Source organism: Chaetodon trifascialis, chromosome 2 (assembly GCF_039877785.1).
Source record: "Chaetodon trifascialis isolate fChaTrf1 chromosome 2, fChaTrf1.hap1, whole genome shotgun sequence".
In the NCBI taxonomy this organism is placed as follows: Eukaryota; Metazoa; Chordata; class Actinopteri; order Chaetodontiformes; family Chaetodontidae; genus Chaetodon; species Chaetodon trifascialis.
The window spans coordinates 24,494,308-24,513,961 of record NC_092057.1 but is presented as its reverse complement, the minus strand read 5'-3'; the positions used below and the strand labels follow the sequence as shown (position 1 = coordinate 24,513,961).

At 43.8% G+C, this 19,654-nt stretch overlaps 2 protein-coding genes across 5 annotated transcripts; one reads left to right on the top strand and one right to left on the bottom strand.

Moving 5' to 3' along the window:
• The first annotated feature begins 1,047 nt into the window (after nt 1-1,047).
• slc43a3a (solute carrier family 43 member 3a) lies at nt 1,048-8,661 on the top strand. Of its 2 annotated transcripts, XM_070976987.1 has the most exons (13): nt 1,048-1,174; nt 2,206-2,571; nt 3,028-3,157; nt 4,465-4,511; nt 4,869-4,945; nt 5,047-5,139; nt 5,534-5,673; nt 5,762-5,892; nt 6,416-6,559; nt 6,691-6,798; nt 6,878-7,064; nt 7,988-8,111; nt 8,356-8,661. In XM_070976987.1, the coding sequence occupies exons 2-13, from the start codon at nt 2,382-2,384 to the stop codon at nt 8,503-8,505; spliced, it is 1,521 nt and encodes a 506-aa protein (XP_070833088.1). In that variant the 5' UTR covers nt 1,048-1,174; nt 2,206-2,381; the 3' UTR covers nt 8,506-8,661. The 2 variants fall into 2 exon arrangements, with proteins under 2 accessions (XP_070833088.1, XP_070833097.1); XM_070976996.1 differs by lacking the exon at nt 1,048-1,174 and having other exon boundaries at nt 2,190-2,571; nt 8,356-8,550.
• Nucleotides 8,662-8,664: 3 nt separating this feature from the next.
• Nucleotides 8,665-18,541, bottom strand: LOC139340868 (E3 SUMO-protein ligase ZBED1-like). Of its 3 annotated transcripts, XM_070976956.1 has the most exons (8): nt 16,042-17,545; nt 15,846-15,943; nt 15,146-15,477; nt 14,904-14,968; nt 14,593-14,750; nt 13,948-14,463; nt 11,648-13,131; nt 8,665-10,129 (listed from the first exon to the last, which is right to left on the bottom strand). In XM_070976956.1, exons 1-8 carry the CDS (start codon nt 17,148-17,150, stop codon nt 9,452-9,454), a joined length of 4,440 nt encoding a protein of 1,479 aa, XP_070833057.1. In that variant the 5' UTR covers nt 17,151-17,545; the 3' UTR covers nt 8,665-9,451. The 3 variants fall into 3 exon arrangements, with proteins under 3 accessions (XP_070833057.1, XP_070833076.1, XP_070833066.1); XM_070976975.1 differs by lacking the exons at nt 15,846-15,943; nt 16,042-17,545 and adding an exon at nt 18,202-18,541; XM_070976965.1 differs by lacking the exons at nt 15,846-15,943; nt 16,042-17,545 and adding an exon at nt 18,202-18,505 and having other exon boundaries at nt 14,593-14,968.
• Between the last annotated feature and the right edge of the window lie 1,113 nt (nt 18,542-19,654).

Here is a 19,654-nt window from a genome sequence, read left to right as displayed (position 1 = left end):
GGACAGAGCCAGGCAATCTGTTTCCTGTCTTTTTGCTAAGCTATAAGTTAATAATGTGAAAAAGTAGCTTCATATTTAGTACACAGATATGACAGTGGTATCTGTCATCTCATCTAACTCTTGGCAAGAAAATAAAGTGTATTTCACATAATGTCAGACTATCCTTTGAAGTTGAAGTCTGAATAAGCAAGAACAACTGTTGTGTTTGTTAAGCTGCATTGTTCACTATTTGCCCACAAGGGGGCAGAAGACCCCTCAGCCAAATAAAGTTGTTTTAGTCAACAGTTCTCAAACAGTCAGCCCCACATCCAGCACCATCAGAGCAACACTCATTTGTAAGTGTGTTTCTGGCCACCTGATTTATGCACGTACTCAGTGCTGATGTAAAATATGAATTAATGGAGTTTGAAGTTCAAATTTTTCTTATTCTGATAAGCCACTTGTTTAGCTGATTTTTACACTAAATGGTCTGAGAATTAACACCATTCATGAGTGAACATAAAAAGGAGAAATAATGTTTTGTAAGATATTACTTTGGCTGTTCTGTTCTGATTCCTCCCAAAGATGTTCAGTGTGGTTGAGGTCAGGGCTCCGTGCAGGCTAATCAGGTTCCTCCTAACTATGTATTTATGGGCGATACAGTCAAGCTGGAGCATCTGCCAAATCCAAAATCCCAAATGAACCATAATGGCAGCATTTTCTAGTGCTACTGTGATCAAGGAAGACACTATTTTCAGCATAGAATAGAACATAATTATATTCCTGCTGGTGCAAACGTGTTTTGTTTTTTTGTTTTTTTTGTTTTTTTGTTTTGCTTTGTTTTTTGTCTCATTAGTGAGTTTGGATTGTTTTTAGAGTTTAGTGTATTTCATATCCGGAGAAATGTTCTCATCCTGTGGGCTGAATAATAGAAATCCGTAAGATTAGCCTCTAATTCACAATTGAACAGTTAATGGGAATTACTGCGTACATAATAGAGACCCATATGTTAAAGTGGTTTCCAGCCATGTGTCCACCTGTAGTCATTAGCACTGGAGCGCACACAGGATGGGACAGTGAAGCGCGGCTCTGCGCATGAGACAAACTGCGGCTCGGTGCAAGGTGCGTCAGTGTCCTGCGGAGTCCCTGCACAGGACGACTGGAACGGATGTTTGGATCCGCTGGAAATCACCAGGTAAACATTTCAAAGATAAATGTAGTACGGCAGGTGTTGGCGAAATGGAGCGTGTTTTCTTACAAGCCTGAGGCGAGTTACGTCTCCACACAGAGAGATGGTTAATTTGTTGGTTTTATGCTCATATGGACGATATCAAATGTAGGTTCAAATTGTGTTTAATGATAGTTCTTAATAAACCGTGTGACACTATAAGGGTCTAATTTGTTGCGGTTTTGTGTCCACTCCACGATGTGCCAGGTGTCAGTGCGCATAGATTATGCGAACTAATCTGGATTATGGTCAGCACCGCCTGGCGATAACTGCCGCACTGTCCTCATGTTGCATTGGGAGTTGCACATGACACAAAGAAAAAAGACAAGAAACATCAGATTTTTCCTGTGTATGTGAAGTTTAAAGTGGAAATACATATCCTATAATTTGTACAATATCCACAGGGATAGGTTTATTGAAGTACCACAGTTTATAAATGCTGTATTTGAGTAAAAGTACACAAATGTCAGCAAAATGCACTTAAAGTATCCAAAAATAAACATGGTACTTTAAGTTCAGAGTGGTCCCTTTCAGGGTTTTCATGCTATTCTTATGACATTATAATACTGTATATTTCAAAATAATTATAGTATCATTGTCATTGCGTTAGCGGCATTTTGAATCTAAGTTATCTAGAAACCTAAGTTCCCTAAAAGTGTATACTTGCGTATTACTTTCCACCACTGCCCACACATGTGACTGATCAAAAGAAATGCGCAAGACTAATGTTATCAGGTGACACTTCTTGTGGTTAAAAGCCTGTTAAAACTGAATTGGTGTCTCTGTTTAAACTATTGTGCATTTCATTTAGACATATTCCTGTTCCTTGTCTCTATATGCTTTCAGGGTGTTGTCATATCAAGTCCCCCTGCAGCGTTCATTATCCATGGTTTCCTTGTAGTGCTGGATCATCTTTTGCATTCATGGAATAATATGCTGTTTGGGCTGTAACTGAAAGATGAAAAACACCTTACACCTGTTTTTATTCTGCATCTTAGAAACTATAATCCATCAGAGACCTTTACTGTCCTGCATTTGCTGAGATGAACTCTAAAAACTCCTTAAAGAGGAAATAGACAAACGGAAAACCTTCCAGAAAAGGAGAGACAACAGCTTCTCTGGGAACTCATCGTGGAAATCAGCCTGCTGGTGAAGCGGAGAAGGAACGAGAAGCATGCAGGGGTACGAGGCAGGAACCAGGCTGCGCTACAGTCTCACTCTGGCCTCTGGGATGCTGGAGTGTCTTTGTTTTGCTGGTGTGGTGTTTGGTTTTGCCTCTCTGGTGTTTGTGCTGAAGGAAGATGGCTACTTCAGTCAGCTGTGTGTGAACGTCCCGAGGACCAACGACACCCAGATCAGTCCAAGTGAGTGACTCTGAAATTCAGATTCTTGTATCTGGGATCCTTATCCAAGTATCCCTGCAGGGCAAACCTCAGAAAAGACGGATTAGCTGATTCTTTAAACTGGATGCTCCTCTAAAGCACTGGAAGTAGATTCATTCATTCAATCTCTTAACTAAGAAATACACTGAGGCAAAGACCTCATGTACAATACAGTTAAAATGAAAAATATAGACAAAAAATACTAGATAGATAGATAGATAGATAGATAGATAGATAGATAGATAGATAGATAGATAGATAGATAGATAGATAGATAGATAGATAGATAGATAGATAGATAGATAGATAGATAGATAGATAGATTGATTGATTGATTGATTGATTGATTGATTGATTCATGGGTACCCTCATGGATGAAGTGATGTTCAGTTCCAGTTAGCTCAGCATCCCATTTCTCTCTCTTTTTCTTTCTTACAGACTGTAGTAGACAGGATGAGCAGTTCTCTCTGGTCTTCACCGTCGCCTCGTTCCTCAACAACTTCCTGGTTCTCATCAATGGCTACCTGTTCGATCGATTTGGCACCATGGTGACTAGGCTGCTGGGAATGTGAGTCCCCCTGGTTATTCTCTCTCTAACCATAAAACGGAAGACGATCTAAAGGCTGCAGTCGAAAAAACCCTGTCAGCTTCAGTTTTTGTGATATCGTGGACTCAATGTTTTGTACATGTGCAAATTCTACCTTTTCACACATGCACCAAATATTTCTACACCTGCAAAACTTTATCACACATTCACAAATAATTTTTTTACACATAGCATACAATTTTTTCACATGCATGCAAAAGGTTCTAAACAACTGCAGGCTGAGAATTTTGTGAACACCTCTCACAAGCGCACAATATTAGTGACCCTAATTTGCATCCATATATTTGACCCTCATATTTACAGTCTCCATGTCATCACTTAATAATGTAATCATGAATCCTGTTCCTGGCGAGCGTCGTTCAGTCACAGGATGGATAGTCCACTGACTTTGATGAATGTGCTGTGCTGAATGCTGATTCCAACAGTTGTTTCCCCCATTTTATGATGCTATCACAAATGGGTTCAATACTGAATTGCCTGTTCTCTCTTTCATGGGACAGTACAAAATGTTGATTTGTGTTGTGTTTGTGTCACACATTGACAATTTTGGTTACTTATTTATTGTTTGCAGGTGACACAGGTTAACAGGTTAAAGAGCACCACCAAAATATACTAAATATGAGTTCATGGTGTCCGATATTTGTCATTTTATTTATTATGTGTGCTTTACATGAAATAAAAATGGGAATAAATTAAACTTTGAATTAAACACACATACATAGATAAGTAAATTAATACAAGCATAGAATATCTTGGTTAATTCATAAGACAAATAGAAGACAAGAGATGCATGTTTAGACAGATTTTGAAGGTATCAGTGGAGGGGGACGATCTAATTGTTAGCTGCAAACCATTTCAAACAAGTGAAAACGCCACCATCACGTTTGGTTTTTAACGGTGTGTGTGGAATGGAGAGCAGTGATTGGTCACCAAATAGGTGGGTTACGAGGTAGAATAGGGGATAAATATTTCTGAGATGTAACCCGGTGCCACACATAACACATAAAACACATAAAAGAATCTTAAAGTAAGTTCTGTACTTCACTGGGAACCAGTGCAGAGAGGCCAGTGCAGGAGAAATATGGGCTCTCTTCCTGGTGCCTCTGAGGAGTCTCACTGCTACATTTAAAACCAGCTGCAGGCGAGATAGAGTTGACTGACACTGAAAATCAGCTTTGTGCTGCGTCTGAGTGTATGTATGCTTTGGTGGATAAATGACAGAGACACTGATGTAGCTGCTCTAAATTCAGCCATATTTCTCTCTCCAGATGTTTGTACACGACTGGAACGCTTCTTGTGGCTTTCTCCAGTGCAGGTCGGCGTGTGCGCGCACACACACACACACACACACACACACACACACACACACACACACACACACACACACACACACACACACACACACCAATCCTTTCACAGTGGGAAATACCCAGTTTTCAACTTCTAAACATGTAATATTGTGCTACCTTTTATTTAAGCATACGTGCATTTTCTTGCCACTTCCTGGATTTGACAGTGAGTTCATCGATGCTTAAACATTTCTGGCTATTGTGTGACTCAGGAATCCAGCACTAACCAAGTGAAAGGGAGCAGCTGATAGTCATGCATAATCAGTGGAGTCATTTCTGTACTTGTCTGAAGGTGCTGAAGTTTGCTTTCCACTGTCATGTAGCATTTTCAGAGCTGCTTTTTCCTGCCTTGTCCTGCATCACTGTGGGAGGAATGCTGTTCCTTCTAACTAACATACAGGTAAATTCTGATGATATACTAGTGGAAATATCTCAGCATGGACACTTTGAAATCCCAAATTCTGAAATTGTATAGCTGAACGGTCTCTGTGTGTTGGGAAGGTGGGCAACCTATTCGCTGCTCATCGCTCCACCATCATCACCCTCTACAATGGTGCCTTTGACTCCTCTTCTGCTGTGTTTCTCATCATCAAGGTAAAAGAGTGCAGCCGTGTCAGCTATTATAACGCCATGATCTGGCAGCATCTGAAATCATTTACTCGGTAGTAGGTGTCATGAAACATTATCATGCCCCACAGGGAGCATTCAGATTGCGGGATGGTAGGTTGCACTTGGACTCTGGTCATTCTCAGACAGCTTGAATGTGAATGAGTGAAGTGGGTTTTTTTTCCAAAGCACAAAAAACGAGTTTAGCTTGTGGGTTGAAATGTAGTTGAAAGACACCATTTGAAGTCATGCAGCTCTGCTTCTCTGACACACATTTATGCTCTCTGCTCTTTTATTTGACCAACATGAACATCAACTTCTACAAAATGGCTATCATCCATTTCCTCTAAGTTTAAGCAAGACATTTTCCTCTGCTCTCCAGGTACTGTATGAACAGGGAATCTCTCTCCGCTCATCCTTCCTGGTTTTGTCCTCCTGCAGCATCCTACTCCTGTTGAGGACCTTCCTGCTGATGCCCAGAACCCACATCCCCTACCCTCTGCCACAATACTACACCTACGGGTGAGAACATTATCTGGACCTTGAAGCATCCACTGAATTAGGTCACATGGATGAGACGACACGCACATTCACTTTTCTCAATGTACAGGTTGGACTGCGGACAGGCCAACACTTATAATGTGGAGCAGTTTGAGAGGATGAGGGATGGGACATCCAGTGGGAAGGACGATGTGCCAGCAGAGCCTGAGGACGAGACAGAAGCCAGAGATTCAGAAAAAGGTGCCTGTCTTCTATGTTGACAGTACCTCAGTTAAACTGCACACACATCATTACATATTTAAAGTATGGCATTTAAAAATGAAATTACCTTTCCATTTGCCAATGCAGAAAAGTAGACAAACAATGTCATATGAGCAAAAAGCCTGATACTTGTGCAGTATTTCCACCCTCATCCTCACTGTTTTCCACTCTTAGACACGTACATTGTACTTCAGCTAGCAGCAGTCATCTAATTTAGAATTCTTTAAGGTGTGTGGGAATATGATTTTTAATTGATGGACATTGTTGTTTTAAATATTTATGCAATCCATTTCAAATATTAGTAAAATATTATATATATATATATATATATATATATATATATATATATATATATATATATATATATATATATATATATATATATATATATATATATATATATATATATATATATATTAGTAAATGTATTGGACTTTAAAGTGCTTTTCAGCCTGAGGACTCCCATTAAGTTCAGACTTCATGTGAATTTCCACGTGTTTAGTGGCCAGTTTCCGGAGCTGTGTGCTGTCCTGGTTCTTCCTGTGGCACGTGCTGTGGTTGTCCATAATGCAGCTGAGACACTACCTCTTCATCAGCACGCTCAACCCCATGCTCACCCGGCTGTCCAACAATGACCCCAACCTGGGTAACTCCTCATAAAAGTCACTGAATTTTAATCGTACCTGCATTAACCGACTGATTTGAAGTTCTTCTTATCCCCTCTCATCATCACCATCCAAACCCAGCTCCTGTTTTTTCCTTTGTTCCCTCCCTCAGTGAGCCAGTTCACCAATGCGTTTGCCATAACCCAGCTGTTTGGCATACTGTGTGCTCCCTGGAACGGACTCATCATGGACAGGCACAAGGGAAAGCCTCTGGCTCCTGGTAAACCAAGGACTGGTGTTATAACTGCATGTGTATGCATGCCATTAGGCTACTTCTCACCCATTCTTCCTTCTTGTAGGAGAAACAGAGCAGGAGGCAGACCTGCGTTCCTCCTCTCTGTCTCTGTTCCTAACTGCCCTGCAGTGCCTGCTGCTCTCCCTGTGCGCCTCCATTCCTGTCCTCCCTCTGCAGTACCTCACCTTCATTCTACAAGTGCTCAATCGCTCCTTCCTCTATGGGGGAAATGCAGCATTCATTAGCATTGCGTAAGTAGCTACCGCACACACACACACACACACACACACACATGCAGGGGATGGACAAAATAAAACAGAATAGTTAGACATGACTCGATGGTCATCTCTGTCATTTCTGTCATCACTCTGTTGATAAACATTTATGGTGTATTATCTGTCAATCAGAGGCAGCTTTCCTGTGTCTGGCAGCATACAGTACAGTATGTCACCATGATGTTTCAAACATGACATTTTTCACCATTTCAGACTGTTTCAGTTCTGGCAGCGACTCTTTTTGCACCTCTTTAAGTTGTACTGTTGCTTGAAAACTCACAATTGCAATTTTTTACACCGGTTTCACTCCAAATAGGCAAGAGTGCAGAGTTGCTGTGAGGTAGAATGTAGGATGAAGACCTTTCTTAAAGTGGTAGCCCTCCTACAAATCAGCTAGAATGCTACTGACTCACAACTCATTTTCTAACCTGGCATTCTCATCCTCTACGAAGATTTGAGGTGCATGTCTCAGTGAAACTGTCACAAAATGCTGAATTGCCATTGGAGGTGTGGCACATACACCTCATGACCACCACTGGTGGTTTAAATACTGTACATGTGCATAACTGACAGGTCTATATAACCTTGATGATGCTTTCTTTTTTAAAATCTGTTTTTCACAAGTCTCCCAATGTTATGAAAGTTCAACCCAGGGAACAAGAATGATAAAAAGTTGCTTTTTGTACTATTGGCAGCTAGTAAAAAAACTATCACAAGAAAATGGCTTAAGGTAGAGGAATGGATGGATATAGTACGTGAAATTTACATTTACATTACTGATCAAAGACTTTATAATGAGCTTTTTTTACCCTTTATTTTGTTATTTTATTGATTTTTTTTGGTTGTGTGACAGATGGACAGAGGTCACGCACATAACTGTGGAAATCTGTCTCTCTCAGTTTTCCAGCCTGTCACTTTGGGAAGCTGTATGGCCTGGTGATGTCCATGTCTGCTGTTGTCTCTCTGCTGCAGTACCCCTGCTTCGCCCTGGTCAAAGGACGTCTGGGTGGAGACCCCTTGTTTGTAAGTGCTCAAAAATGTTTAAAAAGCCATTTTGCAAAAGAAGCACTGGATGAACAGCAAATCCTGATGGAGAACACATGAAAACATTTTGAGGGGCTCTCAGTCGTAGTTTGTCCCACTGTAACGCTCACTGGATTTATTTTAAAATGTGCTGCACAGCGCGTTGACATGCAAAGCAGAACAGCCGTGTGATACTGTAACTGACACCAGACAAATGGAAAACTGCTGTTTTGATGTGTTACAGGTGGACATTGCTCTGACTCTCCTTACTGTGCTGGTGTTTATCCATCCTGTCTACACCTTCATCCACTGCAGGAGAGTAGCCCGCTGCAGAGAGGACAACGTCCAGACTGAGGTCACTAATGGCTCCAAAATGACTGAAGCAAAGTTATAGTTTGAGGGATGATAGGTTCTAAGTGTATTTTAGTCTGCGCGTTTTACTTTTCAGGTTGCACTAATAAATTCAGATGTTTGTGAGAACATACACATGTTTTTCAATGTTTTGTATAATCCAAAATGCTTTAATGGTTTAATGAAAATGTGCTATTAGAAACTTTGAGATCTTTTATTGACTGGGCTACATTTCAGTTTCCGTACATTTCTGAGCTGTAATATGCTGTATACTGTATATATATGCTTACTAAACAGTATATGACCAGCTCAAATGGTAACATATTTTATTTTAAAAAACTGTGACAGGTATTATTACAGTAAGACATCAAAAACAAAACAGTTATCCTGCATGTACATGAACACGAACATCACAGTTCAAGACAACACATTGTGCTAATAAACTCCATCCTTTGTGTTAACAGTGTACGTATCTAAGACACTTTAGGTTTCACTAAACACGTTCATGAATACTTCAACCAGAAGCTGTATTAGTAATTTACTAACAAAAAAAGCAGCATTAAGTAAGCTAATAGTCTTTGGAACCATAACACAATGATGCAAAAGCAAAGGTACACAGTGGTACTTTCACACAATGCTACCATGGAGAACTTCCATAGATCTGCTGTGCGACTGTATCCAAAAGAGGTAAGGCACTAGGCACTACAAGGTACTTAATACAGTCAAATGAGGATCAGGAGTATAACAGTCCAAACTACAGTACACACAGTACAAAGCTGATTTTCTTTCTCTCCATCTTCATCCTCAGTCTCAACCAAAAACATGTACCAAGCATGTACTTTGTACTTTCCAGCAGGCTAATGTTGTGTCAGGACTTTGGTTAATGGTTTGAAGCACATTTAAATTTGGATGAGGGTTAAGTGTTACACATGTAGCTGAGAGGGTTCGATTCAGTGATTGTGAAAAAAGAATGAATGTTATTTGAGTGTTCATGGGATCTTCTCAGTCCCACTGTTCTTGTCGTCACTCCTGACCGCTGCCGGCCCGCTCTCAGTGGTGGGCATGTGGTTGTGGTGCAGGAACAAGATTGAGTCCAAACTTTCCGGTGGGATGTTGGCTCTCTTCCTGTATGTGCCTCCTGTGTCTTCCTGCACAAAGTCCTGTGCAGCGTTACCTGCCACTGCCGGGGCAGCCAGGTAGGCCCGTGCCACTGTGGCCAACAGTGGAAACTGCACAGCCTTCGTCCTCCACCACTGCAGGGGCTCCACTCCCAGAGAAGTCCCCTTGTCAGCTCTGAAGACCGACATCTCCATGTCTATAGACTCCTCCACTGAGCTCTGCTTGCTCCTGGGAGCAGAGCAGAACAGATCTCCCAGAAGGAACTCCATACCAGAGAGCCCGCCCTGAGAGCCAGGATCTGCCGACTCGCTCTCATCAGCCTCTCCTGCATCGCTCTCGTCGTCGTCGTACTCGACCTCTCTGAAGTTGATTGGACGGGATTCTTTGAGGCGCTTGCTCCTCCGCAGGTAGTCACTCTCGGACTCCGGTGAACCTGGTGAGGGGCTTCTCTTGCTCTGGCTTTGCGTCTTACCTTGACTCCTCCTCCTGTCCTCCTTCACAATCCTGACAGCCTCTTTCTTCAGCCAATCAAAAGTGGCCGTCTGTTCCTACGAAATAATCACAACAAAAAGACTGAGTTTGTGTTCCAGACTACTCTTTGCTTCACACTTTATTTAATGTTTACTCAAGTTACATAGATGATTTTCTGGACAAAAGACCAAGACAGCAACCTAAAAAGTTGATGGAATTCTGTCTTCCTGGCCAATGACATTGAGGCACATTTGCACCAGAAATGGACATGGAAACCCCAAGAAAACACTGGCTTGACTGAAATGTTCAGTATCAGACCTGCATGTGTGTGGCTGTGCTAAGTGCTATTCACATGGCAGGACATCAAACGTTTCAATCTCAGTGTTTTAACACAGGCTGAAATGTGTCCATAGCACTGAGTATTTCAAACTGTAGAGAACTGTAAGCTGGCATCAAAGGCTGGTTCAGAGTCACAGTCTAGCTTGCGTTACCTATTCTTTTTCTCCAGATTTCTATTTGAATTTGACAGTATTTTTAAAAGCAAACTTTGAGATTTTGAGCTGTATAATTAAAACTGAGCCAACTTGACCTTTGTTCAATGAAGGATTTGAGGAAAAACAAGTTTCTGTTCTGGGCTGCACAGTGGCGCAGCAGGTAGTGCGCGTGCCTCACAGCGAGAAAGTCACTGGTTCGATTCCCGGGTCGGGCGTTTCTGTCTGAAGTTTGCATGTTCTTCCCGTGCATGCGTGGGTTTCTCTCCGGGCACTCCGGCTTCCTCCCACAGACCAAAAACATGCTTATTAGGTTAACTGGTGCCCTGCGATCAGCTGGCAACCGGTCCAGGGTGTACCCCGCCTCTCGCCCGTTGACAGCTGGGATAGGCTCCAGTGACCCCGAAAGGGATAAGCGGCATACAAAATGGATGGATGGAAGTTTCTATTCTAGTATTCTACTATTCTATTCTGCTACAGGTAGCACGGTGGCACAAGTGGTAACAATGTCGCCTCACAGCTAGAAGGTCCCCGGTTCGAATCCCGCTGTGGGCGCTGGTGGCGTGTCCTCCACTATGTCTTCAGTGCCTGCTGCTCAAGGAAAAAGGGGGCCTTTCATGTTCTCCCCGTGTTCACCCGGGGTTTCCTCCTTAAATAACCCCCACTAAAAACATGCAAGAAGATCACCGCCTGACCAACGGTGAAGAAGAAGGATGGGTCCCTGGGCGCGGGCACTGGCATCGGCTGGCAGCTGGCAGCCCACCGCTCCTGGTCTGCCGCGGAGGAACGACGACGTCAAATGCGGAAAAAATAATTTCACATAAATTTCACATAAAGCATGGCGTGTGTACAGTCTCCTCCTCCCTGTAGCATGTGTGCGCTGTGATTAATTAAGTAAATCTTAATCTTAATCTTAGTATTATAAAGTAATTTTGGCATCGGTACTGAAACTCAGATGTCATATCAGCACTAGTATCAAAACATTTCAACCCCCCAACCAACTCATGGAGCCAAGAACACAAAGGCAGGCGACAGGTGCAGCTAACTCAGGGGGTCGGGTTCAGCAAACAGTCGATTTCCTGCATTTAAACTTTACAGCCTTACCTTCTCCTCCATGAACCCCAGCCCGTGAAACTGGGGGTCGAGAGAGCACGCCACACACAGAACCCTGTTGACAACGGGGTTGTCGTAACAGCTTGCCAAGTTCCGCCTCATCATCCTTTTCACTTCCTTCAGGATGGACGACGAATCTCCTGGTCGCGACATGAGGTGACGAGAGAGCAGGCCAGTGAGAATGGGTTTGATGAGGGACAGACGAGGGAATGCTTCCTTGGCGAGAGTTCGGCACGCCACGTCCAGAGGTCTGAGGACCAAACACAGCTCCTCCAGAACCTTCCATTCTGATCGCAAAGAGAGAGCGCCTATTGAGGATGTGTTGGAGGTGGAGTTGGCGTGACAGCTGCTGGATGAACTGGATTCTGAAGAAGTGTCTTCTTTAGACAAGCCCTCACCTTTGACTTCTCTTATCATATCACAGAAAAGGCTTTTGTGTTTGAGGAGCATGCTCAGTAGAGAGTACAGCTTATTCCATGATGGCTGGCCGTGAGTCCATGACTTCAGCTCTGCCTGTTCTTGTTTCGTCAGGGTTTGCAACAGACTCTGGCCGTGGTGCTGATAGTAACCTTTGTTTTGAGTGGCTGGCAAGAACAGGATTGAGACAACACCCTGGAACTGGCTGAGGGTCTTGGAGATGACGGCATGCGCCATCACTTCCTCGATGCAGCCTTGCACAGCGCTGAAGAAACATGGCACAGATGGTAGTCCTTCACTAGGATGGCCATGCTCTGAGCCATGCGGTTCGTCGGGTGACACGGAGTCGTCCCTCTCAAGAAATGTCGTTGAGTTCGGGTGAGGAACACTTCCGGCAGCCTCTCCACCTTTCTTCCTCTTCAGCGGACCCAGCCTCATCTTGTTCCTTCCCTCCCCTCCCAGCAAGACCATGTTAGGCTGTGAGATTCCCCACTCCTGGGCCATCACTTTCACTTGATCCTCTACTGCTCTGAGGCTGTAGTCTCTCGCCCCGCTCTCTGTCAGTCTTTGGGTTGCCAGGGCCAGGTTCTGAAAACGAAAATTACAGTCTATGTAGTGTGCCCAGAGGGTGAGGTACCTCTCACTGTTGCCCTGCCAGCTGTGGAACCAAACATCCACACTTAAAGTGACAAAGTGAGGAACTTCCCTCCGACGGCTGGGAGGCCGCCCACGTCTCCTGGGCTCAAACTCGATGGGAGCCGTGTAGTCGGACAGCTCCTCGTTTTCTCCACTTCCCATTTTCCTCCTCAGCAACTGAGCCAGGCTTGTTTTTCCTTTGATGTGGTGTTCTTTCAGGAGGATCTCGAGCTGACAAGGTGAAGGCAGCTCCTTGTAGGAGGGGAGGAGGGTGTGGATCAGCTGTTTGAAACCTTCCCCTTCTACCAGAGCTGGGGGCTGGAGATCCAGGATGAGGAAGTTGGCGATGGCATCAATCACATGAGCAGACAATAACAGGGGGAGCGTACTGTTAACCATCACTGGCTGTAAGCGTTGTTGAGCTATAGTAGAAAAGAAAAAAAAAAAATAAAATCAATCCACTTCATCAGTTTCATGTTTTACAAAGCCTGTCCAAGCTGTAGCTGCTCAGTGCTAACATGGGAGGAGGAAGAAGACACATTCTGTGCCTGTCATTTAGGAGCAGATAGCAAATTCTCTGGTGTAACGTTAATGTGTGAAACCTGCAGCAGTTAACGTCGCCATGACACGTCAACGACAGGGAAAAAAAAAAACACCTTCATCTGGGTACAGGATCACTGTGGATGACTTAAAGCTACGCTGTATATTCAATGTCACTAACAATCCACTGATCAATAGGAAATTCATGTCAAAATAGAAAGTGTTTTACTTCATAAAGTACTGTAGCCCATTCATAAAAGATAGTTGGAGAGGTCCACAACTTAATTTGCCCAAGGGCCAGAATTTATCAAAGCACACACTGTGTGACACTTTCAAACTTGATGTTATTTCTATGAGTCCATAGCAGTGTGAACAGACTCCTAAAAGTCATGCAAAATCCATAATGATTACTAGATACTGAAGTAAAAAAGACCTCAGTGCTCCATACAAAACCCACAGTTCAACTACCAATGAATGAGTCCTTCTTCTGGGACTTAACACAACAGGCTTGTTAGCAGGTCTGGACTGGAAATGTTACTGTGTTCAAAAATAGCAGCAACTACTTCAGTGAGAATGTTATCAAAACTGACAGAAATGAAGTGCAATCTGTAGCAGCGAGGCTCAATCTTTAGCATTGTAACTCTGACAAACTGTTATTTATTGTGCAATCCAAACAGGCAGTAGACAGTGATAGTTACCCAGTGTCAGAGGACAGCGGTCCTTGTTAATGTCACGTGGTCTGATGTGGTGCTTATTGGTCAGATGGTTCTGGAGGTCTGCTAGTCCTCCTCCACAGCCCACATGTTCCCCACACAGCTTACACACCGCAGAGCTCCTGTCCAGAGGCCGACCTGTGGGGTCCGGCTCGAAACCAAAAAAGTACCACGCGCTGCTCTGTGTGGCGTTTGGGTTACTCAGCAGTTTCTCTGTTCCAGGGATAAAATCATACTTTTCAAAGGACTGCAAGCTGGGGGACGGGAAAGAAATCAAGGAGGAAGAGGGGGCGGCAGAGCCTGAAATCATGCCTGAATCACTGGCTGCGTCCAGGTTTGACACTGTCATCACATCACTGATCACAGGCATGGGGCTCTGTGACTGACTGTGGTCTGACCAAAGGGAGGAGTTGCTGGGCTCTGGGAGGGTGACCAACTGGACGTCCTGCAGGAGGCGCAGAACCGACTCTTTGTCCCCAGCTTCACATTTCACATTGTCACCTGCATCCCAAACCGTTAAAAGAAGAAGAAAATAAAAAAGCATAAGTGGAATAATGTGGAAACTGGAGGTAAACCTAATAAGGACCTGCATCTTATCATTCCATGCTTTTCTTTAGTGAGTGAACTCACCCGTCCCCAGGCCCAGCAAGGTGGCGTAATCTTTGCCGATCCAGAGCCTGAGCTCTGCTCCCTCTGTGATGGGCTTGGAAACCTTGTAGTAGATGTGACGGTAAAACTGGAAGATAACCAGGTTGTGTTCCTCCTCACTGCTGGTGTATGTTACATACCTGAAACACGGAGCAACAAATGCTGGAACAAAAACCAAAGACAACAAAAAGGTGCCTGAATGCCAGACTGCACTGTGAAGAAGATTAAGCAGAAGGGAGAAAGGAAGCTTCTTTGAAAGGGAAATTTCACTTGAATCAGTAAGAACGGCCCACCTCATCCAGTTTGATTTGTTTTCATCAGTGCCATCGATGTAGACAAACGCAGTGTCATCTCTGATCTGGAGATGGGAGCAATGCATACGTTCACTATTCTTACAACCAACTCTAAATGCCTCAAAGTCACAAATTACATCATGGCTTATGAGTGGATTTTATGTGTAATTGTAGTGCAACATAGCTCTACTTCTGGCCATAACTTGATTTTAACCTGCCTCTATTCAAACCGGTCTACTTACAGCCCAGGAGTATTTGAGGTTGGCTGGCATTTGTCCTTTGGACATTTCTCCTACAAACGGCCCAAACATGACTCCCTGCTGAAGGTGACACTTGGCGTAAACTTTCATCTCTTCCACCTGCTCTTCGCCAGAAGATCCAGTACCAGACATCCCGGACCCAATGTCCCCACACAGGCACAGGCAGGATGGCAGGGACAGCACGGCCCTGGAGGGGCCGCCGTGGAGCCACGGCTCCCCAGGAGGCAGCACAGCATCCGGGACGTAGTTCTGGCTTGAAACGGTCTGGAGGAACGGAATATCCTCGAAGAACTCTTCATGGTTTATATCCAGACCTGGACAGGCAAAAAACAGAGAATGAGTCAAATATGGAAATAATGAAATACAAATGTGGAATGATGGAAGAATATTGTTATTGACACATATTATACAGACATGTTACATGTTACAAAGTAGTTATTTAAAGCAAAGACAGAAGCTTTGAGTTTGTTTTGATTAATTTTATTTTGTTCCCCAACCCAGGAAAATGTACGTTTCTTTCGTGTCCTCTATCCAGCATCATGTTCATTCTGACATTCTGCAGACATTTATAGAAACATGTTGTCCAGACTGTAATTACTACGATAATGCCTCCATTGCAGCAGGGGTGCAGAATGTGTGTGCTTGAGTGAAGTTAGGGTTGCCCGCTTGTCTGGTGGCAGACCTGCTGGGCCAGCTGACTTGCTCTCTGCCAATATCTCAGTCCGCTGCTTACAGCGCCCGACGGACGGCGCCTTGTGACTTTGGAGGGAGCTTTCAGACCTGTTGTGAAGACGATATCGAAGCATTTAGGCCATTTCAGAAGCTGCAGTGGGATATATGTACAAGAAGGTAGCGACAGGTGAATAAACACATCCTACCTGCACACACTGACAGGAGTCATTTCTCTCCCCTCCAGTCCTGCGTCACACAGCTGGTGATAGGGCGTGCTTCTGATGCAGTGATTGGTGTAGATGACTGACGTGCCAGCTTCTTTACACATGCGAGCTAGCATTGAGCCCAGATAATTAACTCCTAAGGGGACGTGGCTGTACCACAATTCATCTGTGAGCTCCTTCTTAGGCTGCAAGTAAAGGGCAGTTGCGTTGGATGGGAGCTTGCTGAGGTACTTTAAAAGAGAAGTGATGGGACAGAATTCGCTGCCTGGCTTCTCAAACATAGAGCATCGGTCCTTCTCGTTAGGAATCTTTGCCTCGTCACCGAAGGATAAAGTGCAGCATCTCAGTCCCCTCTCATCTTTTTGGATCACAAATGAATCTGGCTTTAGATTCCTGTTGGCCTGCTTCCCTCTGCGGCCAAAATGCACCTGTATGTCAAACCAGACTTTGTTCAGAAGTCCCCTTGGAGTGCTGGTGTCCATCACGTGCGAGTGTCTGAGGATGCGGATGTCATCGGGGGACAGTGCCTGATGGTGTGATGTTATGTCTTGGCCAGACTTCCTGATTCGTTTGAGCAATCCCAGGAATACCTTGTTGGCTGAGGTGAACTCAGCATCCCTCATTAAGCACAGCGAGCGGCTGACAGGAGGCTCTTTGAAGTAACGGTTAAGTCCAGCTCTAAGTGCAATGTAACTAGCAATCCCATACAGCTCTCCTTTGCTGTTGCGGACAGATCCATAGAAGTGTCTCAGCAGCCCGTTCAGCTCAGTTTTGTCCACTGTGGTCAGGTCCACGTGGAGCCCCTGGGACTTCAACCAGCCAATGAAGCAATTCACTGCCCATGCCGTCTGCTTCTTTGTCACCTTACTTATTTCAGTCCTGCTGTCCTCAAGTTCATCTAGCTCCAAGTCTGACACCAGTGCATGTCTAGAAATGTCACTAGCAGTTACCTCACACTCTTCCTCTTCTTGGGGCTCAAGCTCTTCTTTCAGAATGATCTCCTGTTTAGTTTTCACATCAGGTTCAAACAAATCCAAATGTTCACGAGACTCCCTCAGACGTGCATTCATAATGTTAGCCGTTAGCTCCATCAGCTCTGCTTTGTGATGAATGGAAAATGAAGCGAGCACAGGTGGAAGGATTTGGCCATGTAAACAAAGCGGAGTGATACCTCTCCAGTAGTCAGGTTACGGTGCAATACGGTGATCGTACCACAGTCATTATCAGTTTGTGTTGAGGTGTCGGGGTCAGTCGATTTAGAAGAGGGACTTTAAAACGCTAAAGATGGCGGCTCTAACTGGCCAATCGCTGCACCAACCGCATAACTGTCATTTACGACATGTCATATCAGCGTGACAATATCAACACAACCAATAGCAAATGATATCTCAAATAACAAAATATTCCCAAATGCTTTCGTCAGCTTCTTACAATTGAACGTGGGAGTGACTGTTACCATGGTAACAACAGGGACATTAGCGTGCCGTAAAACAGACTTCATGCCTCGAGGTCGTATTCTCTCTGCGCATGCGTACAGGCATCTTTAGGTAGTTAAAAGTTTTGTTTGAAATGCCACAGTTACAGGGTGAAAATGAACACTCCGTGTTGTATGGTGTACAATTTATGAGTGTGACATGTAAATGACCTTATGCACGAAACAACTTAACATTAGATACCACCAGGTTAAAGAAAAAGACACCGTTTGACTTAAACAAAACTTGCAGGTAGGTGTTACTTAAACGACACCCGAGTGTAACGCATTATTTTGATTATATCATTTGAATGTGTTACATACAATCACAATACGTGGTCGGAATTTAAGGTTTCGTTCAGAGACGTGACACACTAAATACACCCACAATGTCTATATTGCAGCAATAAATACTTACCATATCAAGTGGTCTGTGGTCTCAAGTGTTATAAAAGTGTGCATATACAAAAACAGCATGAGGGTCAGGGACTACTTTTTCACCTTTAACTGCTCCGAACTGCACTGCAATTTCATGAAACCCACAACAGAGCCCTGCTGCAATTGCATTTTGTTAGTTTTAGTAGGATGGAAGTGCAATTGGACTCAGATGTGATGCATACTTCAGATTCACAATCTCTGCAGTGAAAGCGCTGAATTTGGCAATAAATCACCTTGAGCCTCAAACGAAATGCCAGATGTCGTGGAGGACGCGGCGGACTCGAAAAAATCTGCACGATGCCGACGTTTCAGATGACTTCTCAAATTCGTGGTATTCCCACCTTTTGCAAGCACTATTTTTCGGCATAAACGACACACTGCCTCCCCAGAGTTCAAAGGTTGTCCCCTTTCATCTGCTTTCAAGCCGAAATACATCCATACGAGAGACTTGCTTCTTGGTTTACTGACAAGATCCATGTTTCTGTTTCTGTGGCACCTATCTGCTTTTCTGCACGATGTATGTTGAAAATTACACCGTTCTTCTTCTTCTTCTTCTTCTTCTTCGTCTTCTTTTGCCGCGTCTGCTTCTTCTTCTTGTGTTACGGAGGTTGCCATCCATCTTATTGGTGTATTATCGCCACCTTTTGCTCCGGAGTACAGACAAGAAAATGTCTGTTGTTTGCAGTCTAGTGACGTTAAATTCAGATGGAGGGTAGGGAGTGAAAAATGCAATGGATGAGATGATGGAAAGTTCTTACTGGGCTGGTTTACACGAAATTATGAGAGAAAGATACAAACATATAAACACATATAAACATATATGTTGGATGTGACCCTTATGTGAAGAGGAGGGATGAAACTAAATGAAAGCAGACAAAAAGTATGGAGGCATACAACTTTCTTGTTAGCGGTTGGTCCACGGCCGCGATACCTAAGTGCTCCGGGATGACTATCATTTTGAGGATATGAGGATGCATAGCTATTATTGTCCTGTGGATTAACCGAGCAGCAAACGTTCAGCGCTGCGGTGCTGAATGTTGACGTTGAGCTTATTTGCTAGGTTAACCACTTCCAAAGGTCAGTGGAGAAACACCACTGAAGACGTGGATCGTCTCGTAACAAGACAGGGTGCATTATTTACATTCAGCTGTCCTATGTGAAACCGTTAATGTTGATATAACAAGTGTTAGTTGTGTTGCTTGTCGCTATTACTTTAAAATCGAACACCATAGATTTAAGAGAATAGCTTAGGTTACACAATTTCCACCATTAGTCGACTCCAGCATTTTTTGGTCAATTTCTTGCATGACTCTCTCTCTCACTCTCTCACTCTCTCTCTCTCTCTCTCTCTCTCTCTCTCTCTCTCTCTCTCTCTCTCACACACACACACACACACACACACACACACACACACACACACACACACACACACACACACACACACACATACATACATACATACATACATACATACATACATATATGAATGAAAGCTGCTGAGAGTGTTCGGACTCTTTCCATAAAAGTACATAGGATGATGACAAATGCAAACAATGCAAATACTCAGATTGCAACCAAATGTCTGAAAAGTTGAATGTCCAAAATATGAAAATATGGGCCATCTTTCTCCTAACTGAAACTTTTTATTAAACCCACATTCATACCCGCGCTAGCCCTTTTCACCAA